The sequence below is a fragment of the Bos indicus x Bos taurus genome, chromosome 18, assembly GCF_003369695.1.
Source record: "Bos indicus x Bos taurus breed Angus x Brahman F1 hybrid chromosome 18, Bos_hybrid_MaternalHap_v2.0, whole genome shotgun sequence".
In the NCBI taxonomy this organism is placed as follows: Eukaryota; Metazoa; Chordata; class Mammalia; order Artiodactyla; family Bovidae; genus Bos; species Bos indicus x Bos taurus.
In genome coordinates, this window is record NC_040093.1 from 55,353,101 (window position 1) to 55,365,903 (window position 12,803).

The 12,803-nt window shown below is 45.3% G+C and overlaps 1 protein-coding gene across 2 annotated transcripts; it reads left to right on the plus strand.

The window, feature by feature from the left end:
* Positions 1 to 24: 24 nt before the first annotated feature.
* HSDL1 (hydroxysteroid dehydrogenase like 1) lies at positions 25 to 11,793 on the plus strand. Of its 2 annotated transcripts, XM_027513926.1 has the most exons (6): positions 28 to 130; positions 4,217 to 4,270; positions 7,157 to 7,382; positions 8,056 to 8,501; positions 8,709 to 8,936; positions 9,605 to 11,793. In XM_027513926.1, the coding sequence occupies exons 3-6, from the start codon at positions 7,163 to 7,165 to the stop codon at positions 9,701 to 9,703; spliced, it is 993 nt and encodes a 330-aa protein (XP_027369727.1). In that variant the 5' UTR covers positions 28 to 130; positions 4,217 to 4,270; positions 7,157 to 7,162; the 3' UTR covers positions 9,704 to 11,793. The 2 variants fall into 2 exon arrangements, with proteins under 2 accessions (XP_027369726.1, XP_027369727.1); XM_027513925.1 differs by lacking the exon at positions 4,217 to 4,270 and having other exon boundaries at positions 25 to 130.
* Positions 11,794 to 12,803: the final 1,010 nt, after the last annotated feature.

Sequence of the window (12,803 nt, forward strand, 5' to 3'; positions counted from 1 at the left end):
CGGCCACGCCCCCGGCGCGTGCGCGGGTCACGTGGGGGCGCGGCCCGGGGAGCTGCTGCGGCGGCGGTGACGGGGGCGGCGGCCGCGCGTCTTTGGCGGGACCAGCTTCGAGGCCGCGCCGTCTCTGCAGGTACCGCGCCTTCCGCGCGTATCCCCGGGTCCCAGACCCTCCTAGGCTCTCTCGGCGCCCGGCGGAGCTTCGGCCCGTCTGCTCGCTCTGCGCCCCACCACGCCCCCCGGGACCAGTGCCCTCTTTGCCGAGACCCCCGGGACCCTCGGGCCCTGTCGTCCCTCCCTTCCCTGGGACCCCCGCCCCTAGCACCCCTCCTTCCTGGCCTGTCCACCCGGAGCGCCTCTTCCCCAACTCCATCCGGGCGTTGCACCCATGAGGAGCCCGTCTTCTGGGCCCGCCCCTCCCCCGGGACCCGGCCGACCTGGGGCCCCACCCACCCCGAACGCGGGCCCATGTCTTTCCCGGACCTGACCCAGGTGCTCCCCACGAGGCTCCGAAAGGCACGCATTTGTGCTTCTTTATTCTCGTTTCCAAAGGCACTCGGTCTGAGTAGGGTTTGTTGCCTTCGTCTTTGTTCTGAATGAGAAGTAATTCAGAATAAGGGCGCTCTTGGAGAAAGGGCCCCACCAGCTCTCCAGCGGCCATAGTTTGTTGCGCCCTGCCGGGTGCTGGAGGGGAAGGGTTATGGGGACCAGAGAGGCTGTCGCTGTTCCAAAGGAACGTGCAGCCCGGCGAAGCCCAACCCAGCGGCCCGCTTGGTAATGTCAGCAGGATGCCCGCCTGGGGGTCTCAGAGTGGGGTTCGCAAGGCAGGCCTCTGGACTATAACAGACCTTGATCTGAATTCCCACCGCCCACTTCTTAGCTGCAGAGTCCTGGCCGTGCCACTTCACCTCGGTAAGCCTCAGTTTCCTTGTCTGTAAACTGGGCATGATTACAACTCTGCCTGGAAGGGTTGATGAGAGAAGTGCCATGATAGGAAGAAAGCACTTAGTGGATGGAGTCTTTTGCAGAAAGCCAGATTTTAACCCTGAGCGCTGCAAATAGACAATAACTAACATTATTGAACATTAAATTACAGTGGCTGATAGCCAAGGTTTATTGAGCGCTGATGTTCCCAGGCTCTGAGTGCTTCATATGTATGATCTGATTTAATTTTCATTATAATCTTAGGCAGGAAATATTAGCCCCATATTTGCAGGTGATATAAGGAAAGCTCCGTGAGGTAATGAAGTAACTTCACCCAAAAAGTTACAAGTAATGAAGTAACTTCACACACAGCTCTTACATGGGGAGCCTGGGTTCAAATCCAGGATGTCTGTTTTCGGAGTCTGTGGTTGAGATCACTACAGTAATATTCCACAGACATAGAGCTCAACAAATTGTTTTTTTAAAGCAGATTTTTTTTGGAAATAAAAGTCACATAACAGAATTCACCATTTTAGCCATTTAAACGTGTGCTGTTCACAGTAGCATGTTCACTGTCCACAACCATCACCACTGTTTAATTCTAGAACATTCCCAAGAAATCCCACCGAATTGGCAGTCAGTCCCTATTTCCCACTCCTCCCGCCTTGTGGCAGCCCTCCTCTCCTTCTGTCTCTGGATTTGCGTTTTCTGGACATTTCCCGTACATGGAGTCATATAACGAGTGGCCTTTTGTGTCTGGCTTCTTTGGCTCAGCATACTCTTCTCGAAATTTGTCCGTATCGTAACATATATCCATACTTTGTTCTTTTCATTGCTGAATAATATTCATCATGTGGAGAGACCACATGTGTTTGTCCGCTCATCTGTTGTTGGATGTTTGGGTTGTTTCCACTTTTATCCATGCCGGTTTTTGTGTGAGCCTAAGGCTTCAGTTATCTTGCGTCTGTACCCAGGAGTGGATGCTGTTATGGTTCTAATTCTCAGACCTGAAACTGAGGGGTATTGGATCTTGGACAAGAAGGCCCATGTTTTTACTCTCTGCATGTAGTTTACGTTAGCGGCATACTGAAACTTGGCACAGGGAGGTAAGGAAACTCCAAAAAGTCAGGATGCACCAATAACAGCTTCATCAAAGTGCTGATGCAAAGTTGGAGCAGCTTCTCAAGTTATTTCTGAGTGAAATTTGAGCTTTGAACACAAGGCATTCTTTGCTTCTATTTGTTAAATAAATACTGTATACCTAGCACCATGCTAGGGCCTGGGGAGGAACAGTAGAGATGGATGTGACCCCAGCCTCACACCATCACAAGGCCACAGGTGGATTGAAGACTTGAATCTGAAAAGCAGAATTGTAAAAAAAAAAAAAAAATTTGGAAAATAATACGGAAAAATATCTTTCTGACCTGAGGCTAAGATGGGATTTCTGAAATGAGACGTAACAAGCATAACCCATGCAGGAAAAAGATTGATAAATTGGACTATGTTGATGTTGATACTAAGACATTCATTTCATCAAAAGCACTTATATAAAGAGACAAAGCATACAGAGGGCTAGTATCTAGAATGTAGAAAGAATACTTAGAACTCTGAAAGAAAAAAAGACAACACAATAGAAGGTCACAAGGGGACTTCCCTGGAGGTACAGTGGTTAAGACTCTGCGTGCCAGTGCAGGGGGCTTGGGTTTGATCCAGCATGCTGTGTGGCTCAGCCAAAATAAATAAATACAATTTTTAAAAATTAAATTTTTTAAAAAGTTGATTTGAAAAAAAATAAGATCGAAAGCTAGAAATAGGCATTTCATAGATGAGAAAACACAAACAGCACATAAACGTCAGGAGTGCCAGCCTTATTAACAGTCAGGAAATGCCAGTGCAGATGATGGTGAGGCCCCATTTCACAGCCAGCCTTTGGCAGGAGGTGAACTGTTGGATGTTGCTAGCCATTGAGAGGAGGCAGCATGAGCTCACACTCGCTGCTGGTGGGCGTGTAAAGTGGCTCAGCTGCTTTGGCAGCATCTGGTTGAACACATGGATGTCCGGTGGCCCAGCAGTTCGACTCTTAGGCCTGTCCCTTTGAAAACTCTTGTGCATGCACGAGAATGTTGATAGCAGCGCTGTTCGTAGTTGTAAAGTCAAAACCAACAAGAACAACCCATCAGCAGTAGACTGGACATGCGAGTTGTGTCTGTGCCATGAGATGGTGCAGCAGTGAGAGTTTATGGCCTGCAGCTTCGGAGGTGTGCCTGGGTCTGGAAAACAGCCCCAAGTGAGAGGAACGAGTCACCAAAGGATACGTGGGCTTGATTCCTTATGTAACGGGCAAAACCAGGCAAAACGGAGTACTGTTATTTCAGAATCTGTGGTAGGGTGGTATACAACTATTTCCAAAGAAAGAAGAGAGCAAGGGAATGATTACATCAGAACTTATGCTATGCTAAGTCACTTCAGTCATGTCCGACTCTGTGTGACCCCATAGACGGCAGCCCACCAGGCTTCCCCCTCCCTGGAATTCTCCCTGGATTCTCCAGGCAAGAACACTGGAGTGGGTTGCCATTTCCTTCTCTAATGCATGAAAGTGGAAAGAGAAAGTGAAGTCGCTCAGTCACGTCTGACTCTTAGCGACCCCATGGACTGCAGCCTACCAGGCTCCTCCGTCCGTGGGATTTTCCAGGCAAGAGTACTGGAGTGGGGTGCCATTGCCTTCTCCAACATCAGAACTTAGGAGAGTGATTACCCTAAGGGTGGCGGAAGGGGTTGTGACCAGGGAGGAGGCATTGGGCCTTCTGAGACTCTGATTTGATTGGTGGAGTTCTGTAGCCCTGTGAGTGTTTTTTTATTCTTTGAGCTGTGCATAATAGACAACTTCAGTGTACATTTTTCCAATTTTCTTAAATTGTTGTTTAGTTGCTCAGTCGTGTCCGACTCTGCAACCCCATGGACTGCAGCACGCCAGGCTTCCCTGTCCCTCACCATCTCCTGGAGTTTGTTCAGTCTTAGGCCCATTGAGTCGGTGAAGCCATCCAACCATCTCAACCTCTGTCGTCCCCTTCTCCTCCTGCCCTCACTCTTTCCCCGCGTCAGGGTCTTTGCCAATGAGTTGGCTCTTTGCCTCAGGTGGCCAAAGTATTGGAGCTTCAGCATCAATGCCGGTTTGGAATTCATGGCACATGAATTTTTACTTTTAACTTTTAAAACCTTTGGTCTAATTTTTTTGTTAAGTTTTCCCCAGCTGAGTGGTGAAGGAAGGGCATTTGCTGTTTGTTTTTGCTTGCAGCTTGTCTGAAGAGAAGGCAGAGCAGCTCCTGGAGGCCCAGAGCTGGCAGAGGAGGTAAGAGCAGACTGCAGGTGGAGAATGACTGGGGAGAATGACTTGGGCAGGAAGACTGAGGACTCTGTCATAGTCAGGCATCTTTTCTGGAGTTTTTCCGTCTCACATTCTTGAGAAAAATGGTGTTCAAGGAGGGGTCGAAGTTCCCTTAACACAGCTTCCCCTTGGGGTGAGGTCATTCCCCAAGGCACATGTGACCTCCTTTTAGCTGGAACCTTATTACAGACACGCCTGCCATGCATTTTTCCCCACAAGTATTTCTTTGGCTTCAATCTATTAGACCTTGATATGTGGCGTCCAGTGTTTTACTGAAAACATTGTAGCATCTTAGACATATACCCACCTGTCATTTTGAAAAATAGATTTAATGTTCCAAGTATCTAGTTGTTTGTTGTTTTTTTTTGCTTATGGTTGTGTTATTTCTAACTTTATTACATTTTCTGTGCATACAAGTATCATGTTTTTCATTTACTTTCCTCATGGCCTACTCTTTGAGTAAGTGTGACAGATGGCATGTGTCCACTATAAAAGCGTTATTTTAGGAACTCCCACCTTAGGATGGTTGGACTCGGAGTCTCAGTTTTTATGTTCTTCTTTGTAAGGAGCTAGTGTTTTTGGTCACTTCTCTGGGAATCTTGAATCAGCTGTGTCCCGGGAAGCAGCCATTGTGACTGGGAGGGGCCTTTCCAGCCAGCACCTGCCCCCCAGGATGTGGCTCTGGACTGCCACGGTGTGGCAGGGGACCGTTGGGGAGGTGACCCGTGCCTGCCTTGTCCCTAGCATCTGGAAGCTTTGAGAGGCGCTCGTGCATAGCGTACAAAGAGGGGATGCCTTTGAGGTGGAGCACTGTGACCCTGAGGGCTTCCCTGGTGGCTCAGTGGTAAAGAATCTGCCTGCCAGTGTGGTAGCAGTGGGTTTGATCCCTCGGTCGGGAATATTCCCTAGAAGAGGGAATGACAACCCACTCCAGCATTCTTGCCTGGGAAATCCCTGGACAGAGGAGCCTGGTGGGCTGCAGTCCACAGGGTCACAAAGTGTTGGACACAACTGAGCGACTAAGCACAGCACAGGACAGGCTTGTAAAGTTTAATGTTTGAGGGGTTATATGCTCATTGTGGGGCATTTAAGAATCCTACTGCCTGTTTCTTGAGTTTTTTATCATATTTCTTTCGTATGTTTTGTTGGTTTGTAACTTGGCCTACACATTCATATGCATACTCAACACACACACACACACACACACACGTATTTACATTCAGCAGTCCTTTGTTATTTCGTGTGCCTATTAACCAGTGTGGTGTCATTCTTACAGCATGTTCCATTCCAGAGGTGAATTTGTTTTCTTCACTCTGCAGACCTTGGTTGAGCTCAAATTGCATTGCGGTGGAGTGGGAGGGAATTCACTTATTCTTCCTTAAGCTTATGCCAATTTTTGCTGCTACTGTCAGGGATTTTTTTCTTAGTTTCAGAAAAAAGCTTAAGTTTTTTTCGATACAGATTTCTAGGAGAGGGGCCACTTCCAGAAATTTTATATAAATTTTGTTTTTGGCTTAAATCTATTTTCTCTTACGTACTATTAATAAATGCTATATACCCTTGTGCTTGTGCATATCTGAGCTCCCTGTAGTTTAACTGTGGTTGTTCTGATCTTTTTGATACCTGACCCTCACTGAGAGCTCGTGGTTGGCTCAGGCCCTGGTGACTCCCCTGGTCTGGTCTAGAAGGAAATTTATCAGCCTTGGTCATGCCCAGCCCTTCTCTGCCTCTCTGACTGCAGGTGCACACACGTACACACCAGTTCATATGGCATTTAAGTTGTTTTGTTAGATGTCAGTCTCTCCTCCTAGGCAGTCCTTTGCTTCATCTTTGAAACCTTAGCGTCCATCCCAGTACATGGCACATAAAGATGCTTGCTGTGTGGGTACTACAAGAGTCATATTGGGCTTTTCTCTCCCCAAACACAAGGGGCCAGGCAAGGATGATGGTGTGCCAGTGATGCCAGCTAGATGAAGCATGCTTAGCCACTGTCATTTCAGAAAACAATGTCTTCAGGTTCGGGGAGTATCTCTTTTTAAAATGTACATTTATGAACATTACTTATACATGATGCAATTTACATTAAAGAGTATTAGAGCATAGTTTTGTCTCAAAGTGAGTTGTAAGGTCTTTGAGGCTGAAGTGTTAGTCGCTCAGTCCTGTCTGACTCTTTGAGACCCTGTGGACTGTAGCCCACCAGGCTCCTCTATCCATGGGATTTTCCAGGCAAGCACACTGGAGTGGGTAGCCATTCTCTTGTCCAGGGGATCTTTCTGACCCAAGGATTGAACCCTGGTCTCCTGCATTGCAGGCAGTTTCAGTATTGTCTGCATGACCAGGAAGCCCCCTTTGAGGCCAAGGCTATGTCTTAATAGTGCTTCTATTTTTCATACTTTGTCTTTACAGGAATAGTAGGTCCTCTGTGCTTGCCGGTTTTGCATGAATAAATTCAATAAAAGAAATAAACATTACTCTCAGCTGTTACGTGGATTAAAAAGTCTGCCTGTCACTAAGCTGGGCCGGGAACTCCTTAGGGCGCAGAGCATATTGTGTTTATTGTCGTATCCATAACATTTAGCTCAGTGCCTGGATTTTAGTAGGAATTTGGTAACTCTTGATAATCATGTTGACTAATCTTCTTGGATGGAAAGAACTTTGTAAGCTGCAGATGTTAAGTAATGATATCATAAATTGACTGGATCCACGGGCTACGTGCATTTGAACAGTTACTGTTATTTAAATGCAAAATTATTAAGCCCTGATGTCTCAAATGTCCTTCTTCAACCAAACTGTGTGTGTCCCTTTCAGTTACTAAGCAAAGACCACCTCTCTCGCTCCCCGCCCCTGCAGGCTGCCATGGCTGCCGTCGACAGCTTCTACCTCTTGTACAGGGAAATCGCCAGGTCCTGCAACTGCTACATTGAAGCCCTCGCCTTGGTTGGAGCCTGGTACACGGCCAGAAAAAGCATCACCGTCGTCTGTGACTTCTACAGCCTCATCAGGCTGCATTTCATCCCGCGCCTGGTGAGCAGAGCGGACCTGATCAAGCAGTATGGAAGATGGGCGGTCGTGAGTGGTAAGAGATGAGATTTCAGTTCATGCCTGATTTAAAAATGAAGTCATCTTTCCCATTTGATCTGTGTTTTAAGTTGGATGCTTCATTCAGGGACTTAACTGAATTTAATCATGTTTTCATGGGATAAAGAAATAAAACTTCCTCTGTTATGATTATGTGCACCTTTCTCACTGCTCATCTTGGAAGGTGTTTCCTTGTGATTTTTGTCCTTCTATTGCCTCCTGTTCCCCATCCAGCCCTGCCTCCCTGCTGCTTGCTTTTCCTTCTTGCTCTTGGTTTTGAAACTGTCCTTACAAACAGGTACCACTTTCAGAAATGCTTCCCTTCTTTTAAATTTCATTTTCATTTACCATTGTTTCCTAGGAAAGTACCTCCTGACACTCACAGAGACCAGGTGAGGCTTTGAGAACAGTCTCCCACTGTGTCTCGCAGTCACCTTGGCAAACGTAAAGCGGCGCTTCCTCTACCTGTCAGAGTGTCTGGGCGAGCATTTGATTAGCTCATGTCATTTGTATTGCAGATTCCACCTTGTGCTTGACTGATTACTCACAGAACCGAGCTTATGTCTAGTGTGACTCCTTCTCTGATTAAACCCAGACCCAGGGTATTTAAAGTCCATTTTAAGGATCACACCGTGAAATGAGTTTGCTCCCTTTGCCGGCTTGTCCTGTAGGTGCCACGGACGGGATTGGAAGGGCCTATGCAGAGGAGCTGGCCAGCCGTGGGCTCAACATTGTCCTGATCAGCCGGAGCCAAGAGAAGCTGCAGATGGTCGCTAAAGACATAGCTGACACCTACAAAGTGGAGACTGACATCATAGTCGCGGACTTCAGCAGCGGCCGCGAGATTTATGACATGATCCGGGAAGCCTTGCAGGACAGAGACATTGGCATCCTGGTGAATAACGTGGGTGTGTTCTACCCCTATCCGCAGTACTTCACGCAGGTCTCTGAGGACACGCTCTGGGACATTGTCAACGTGAACATCGCGGCGGCCAGCCTCATGGTCCACATCGTGTTACCAGGGATGGTGGAGAGGAAGAAGGGCGCCATCGTCACCATCTCCTCTGGCTCCTGCTGCAAACCCACCCCCCAGCTGGCAGCGTTCTCAGCATCTAAGGTAACCCGTTCCCAGGTGGAAAGTGAAGTCATCATGTAGGAAAACATTTGTCACAGTGGTTTGGTCTAGTTTGTTGAGTTCTGTGTCAGCAGCTGATGTTTGCTTATGCTGTATTTTTTTCCCAAAATGACCATTAGTCTTTTTTTTCCCTCTTGATTCTTTCGAGTTCCCAACGAAATTAGTCTTTTCTTCTGTTTTATTTAACAGGCTTATTTAGACCACTTCAGCAGAGCATTGCAGTATGAATATGCTTCCAAAGGAATCTTTGTACAGAGTTTAATCCCATTCTACGTGGCTACCAACGTGGCCACCCCTGGCAGCTTTCTGCACAAGTGCCCATGGTTGGTGCCTTCCCCAAAAGTGTACGCACATCATGCTGTTTCTACCCTCGGCATTTCAAAAAGGACCACAGGATACTGGTCCCATTCCATCCAGGTAACCAGCCGTGTGCGCTCAGCTCTCGTAATTAAGGTTAAGGCATCCTAAACCTTTCCAAACGATAGATACATGGGAATCTGATGGAAACCTGATGCTGGAAGATGAGGATCATAACTTCTGATTCTCAGATCTTAGTGGTTCCAGTTCAGTCACTGAATTCTCTTCTGTGGATTTATATGTTAAGAACATTTGAAAGTTCCAGCTGCATGACGTCTAGAAGAGGAAATTCACTGTTTTAATGTCAGTACAGTAAGCTCCACCCTGCCCCTCAAACCCCAGTTCTCTCTCACAGTACTGACCATGGATGCATTTTGCTCTTTGACCTGCCTTTCATTCCTGGGATATTTGGAATTCTTACCTACATGACCTGCTATTCATATCACACTGAGTAAAGATGGAATCGTATCACTGCATGTAGGTGTGTCCTGCCTACTTAGAGGAAGGGGGGTGAGTGGGTGGGGATCCCATTTCTGTTCCCCAGAGAGTCTAGCATAGGGTCTTATGCAAAAGCGGGTACTCAGTGCAGCATCACCTAAGGTTTTTTTCCTCTTTTGTATTTAAGGTGATTGGTGATGTTTGTTGGCTTAAATCATTGCTGATCTGTGCAGTTTGTTGTCAATGGCTTTGGATTCTAACCTTGTAATCCTTTTCTCTTTCATCTTCAGTTTCTTTTCGCACAGTATATGCCTGAATGGCTCTGGGTGTGGGGAGCAAATATTCTCAACCGTTCTTTGCGTAAGGAGGCCTTATCCTGCAAAGCTTGAAGCCAGATGATGGTTGGGAAGTTTGACCAATTCGTGGGAACCTGCAGTATTCTACATTTGGAGGAACACATGGAATTTATCTTCTGCATTTTTTTTTCACGACTGATTATTTAGCATACTCTTGACTCATCCTTTGCAAAACAAACATAAGCCTTTTAAGAGTGCTGTGGGAAAGCCTTCAGGGCCGCACGGAGGGCACAGGGTGAATACCGACTGTGGCGCGAGAACCGATGGAGGACACCTAGAATGTGATGTGTGCTTTTGTTTTTTAAACTTTTCAGAAGTTGTGTGATATATGTTGTTCTAGGAGCTCCAGTAATATGATACTGAAATATGATATAACTTGGTAGCTCTTACAGTCTCACATGTTTCTTAAGGGAAATTATCTATGTCAGTAGATGAATTACAGCATTGGTTTTCAAATGTCCATCAGGAAAGACTATTGAAATGCGTTATTTTCTAGGTAAGGTTGCTGGTGTGATTAGTGGAAACCTGTATTGCATTGTGTAGCTTTAGTCGTTTGGCTCTCTGTGTATGAAATGCTTCTCCTCAACTGATACTTAGAGACCCACGTGTGTACACATGTTGTGTACATCCGGGCAACTGTATTTATTGGTAGTTTACTTTAAAAAGTATTTCTTGTCAAGATGTCTTAATGTGGCACCCAAAGGGGTATTAAAATTCTGCATTATTATTTTTCACCCTAAATGAGGCCACCTAATTTTGTGCTATAGGTTTGCCATATATAATATCACCTAACAGTGTTCTGGTTTTTTTTTTAATCTACTAAGGAATTAATTCATTCATAGATTTGGACATGTGATGACTGACCGTCAGTCATCTCTTGATTTATAGTTACTGTGGATAAGTAGTGACTTCTCAGCCTATGACCCATTTTATAACTGAAGTTTAGCCCTCTAGAACTTCTCATACCTGGTTGTGAAACACTTTTCTGTGTAATATTATTCCATCCCAGTAGCATTAATGATATAAATATCAAGTATTTATAGAATAATAGTTAAAATATGGACAAATTACGTGTATGAAAAGACATACTGTATCTGTTGAAATCAGTCAGAAGCTCGTTCTTGATTCATGTAACAAATTTGTATGTTATAGTGAACACTTCCATTGATGTGAAGATAATTAATGCCCGATAACCACCACTCTGTGGGTTTGCACTGAAACCTGCTGTGTAGTCTTTTTGGTTCAGGTCTCCTGAAGCCAAACATTTTTGAGAACCACATACCTAGTGCTTTGACAGTTGTAAATCACGAGACGAATATGACAGTATGTGCACATTTGAGATCCAGAGTTTAATGTTGCAGCGCTGATGCAGAAACCAGTTAATTGAAATCAGGACTTTTATGGAATTGCTGACTCCTGAGCTGATACCCATTACGAGGGGGCCTGAGCATGCTTTTATTTTATGCCCACGGTTTTGCCAGTGACATTGCCTTAGTATTTCCAGACCTGACTTGGACTCAGGATCAGAGGTTAAATTCAGAAGCTCTTCCATTGACAGATCAGGCCTTCATCACACAAGAGGAAGAAGTGCAGTGTGGAAAGTCACATTCCAGTGATTCGACACAGAAGTGCCGACTTTGATGGCGTTAGCTGGAAGCCTTTGTCATATTTGGCGTTTCCCCACCTGACAGTTAATTGATGGTCATTAAGACTAGAGAAAACTTGACTTCATGCCATATTGACTTGAACTTTGACATATAATAAGCAGCGATGTGATGTAAAAATACCATATTTATATTTAAGGTGATGTGTGGTACAGCAGTGTCTTATAGATTAGATGTTGGATCATTGTTACATGATGAGACTAAGTAAACCATGTCAGTGATGTTTTAAAATTCTCTTCTTGGCAGGATGTATGTAAATATACTGATTGGTGCAAAGTTCACGAAAGATGAAAACCAAGAATCTTCCTTAGGTTTCATCTTTCCCAGCGCTCATTTGAGAGTTATAATTGGACCACTGTAGCTGGGGTTTCTTATTAAGGATGTGGGAAATAAACCTTTGAAACAACTTGTGACCTGAAAATTTAACAATAAAAGCAGTTGCTTCTGCTTCCTTTAGAAGAGGTATTGGTCCGTATGTTTGGAAAGAGAGAAACGTTTCCCCCCCCCATAGAAACAAATATTTAAAAATTATAAAAAATTAATCTCTGAACACCTGTGACAGTAAGTTATTAAAAGCTGGTAATTCAGTCAGAAAATCATGCATAGCCATATGTCTTACGGGTCTTGAAACTACAGAGTTGATTTTTTGCTCTCATTCTCCTGATTGGTTGAATAAGATAAAGGCCGATTTTTATTCCTTGGCGTGGGTGATATGGAGATCACTGGTGGTTTTGCCATGATCCATTTTTCGTCTGGTAGCGATGAAAAGTAGCAAGTTCAAGGGGTGGGAAGAAAAAGGGAGACAGTGAGTAGAGACAGCTCTTCTGAGGAATCTTTTTTTTTTTTTGCTTTGTTTTGCTTTCACCTCAGTTACTTAAAATCTTGGCACATTTGGGTTAAATGGCATCTCGAGTCTTGACACTGTGTGCATTCCGAAATCAGTCTTTCTTTCTGTGTCTCTGTCTCTGGACTGTTAACTCTTTAAAATAGCATTCAGGTTTAATAAAGATTAACCTTCCCATGGGATTACAAATGCTTTATTATACACATGAAGTGTTAGTTTAGGGAGTTACCAGAACCTGGAGTGGTGGAAAACCGGTAGACCAGGATTCTGGGGCGCTCAGCCTCCCTTGGTAAATTTCCAGGCCACCTCCTATCACCCCCCAGGCCCCCTGCAGTTTTTAGGGCTCTCAGGAGCTGCAAAGTTCCCCTCCCCTTCAGTATCACCTGACAAGGATGTTTGCGATTCACTAACCTACCAGTTCCTAACAGTGGGGCTTTGTATTCAATGGCATAGGGACTTCAAGGGCTGTTAAAAGAACCCTGTTAAGATCAAGTCCCTTATGTAGTGGTAGGAGGGGAGTGTTCTGGATTTACAAATCCAAGAGTCAAGAGTTCTCTGAAAGTTCCTAACACTGATGTGATCTCGGGGTGGGGAAGAACTTGATCAGGTGTGGGTTGGTCTAGTA

Excerpts from the sequence above, each read along its gene's own strand:
- HSDL1 (XM_027513925.1), top strand. The coding sequence starts at position 7,163 with ATGGCTGCCGTCGACAGCTTCTACCTCTTGTACAGGGAAATCGCCAGG. Across the intron at positions 7,383-8,055 it reads AAGATGGGCGGTCGTGAGTG|GTGCCACGGACGGGATTGGA; the intron begins GTAAGAGATGAG and ends CTTGTCCTGTAG. Across the intron at positions 8,937-9,604 it reads ACTGGTCCCATTCCATCCAG|TTTCTTTTCGCACAGTATAT; the intron begins GTAACCAGCCGT and ends TTTCATCTTCAG.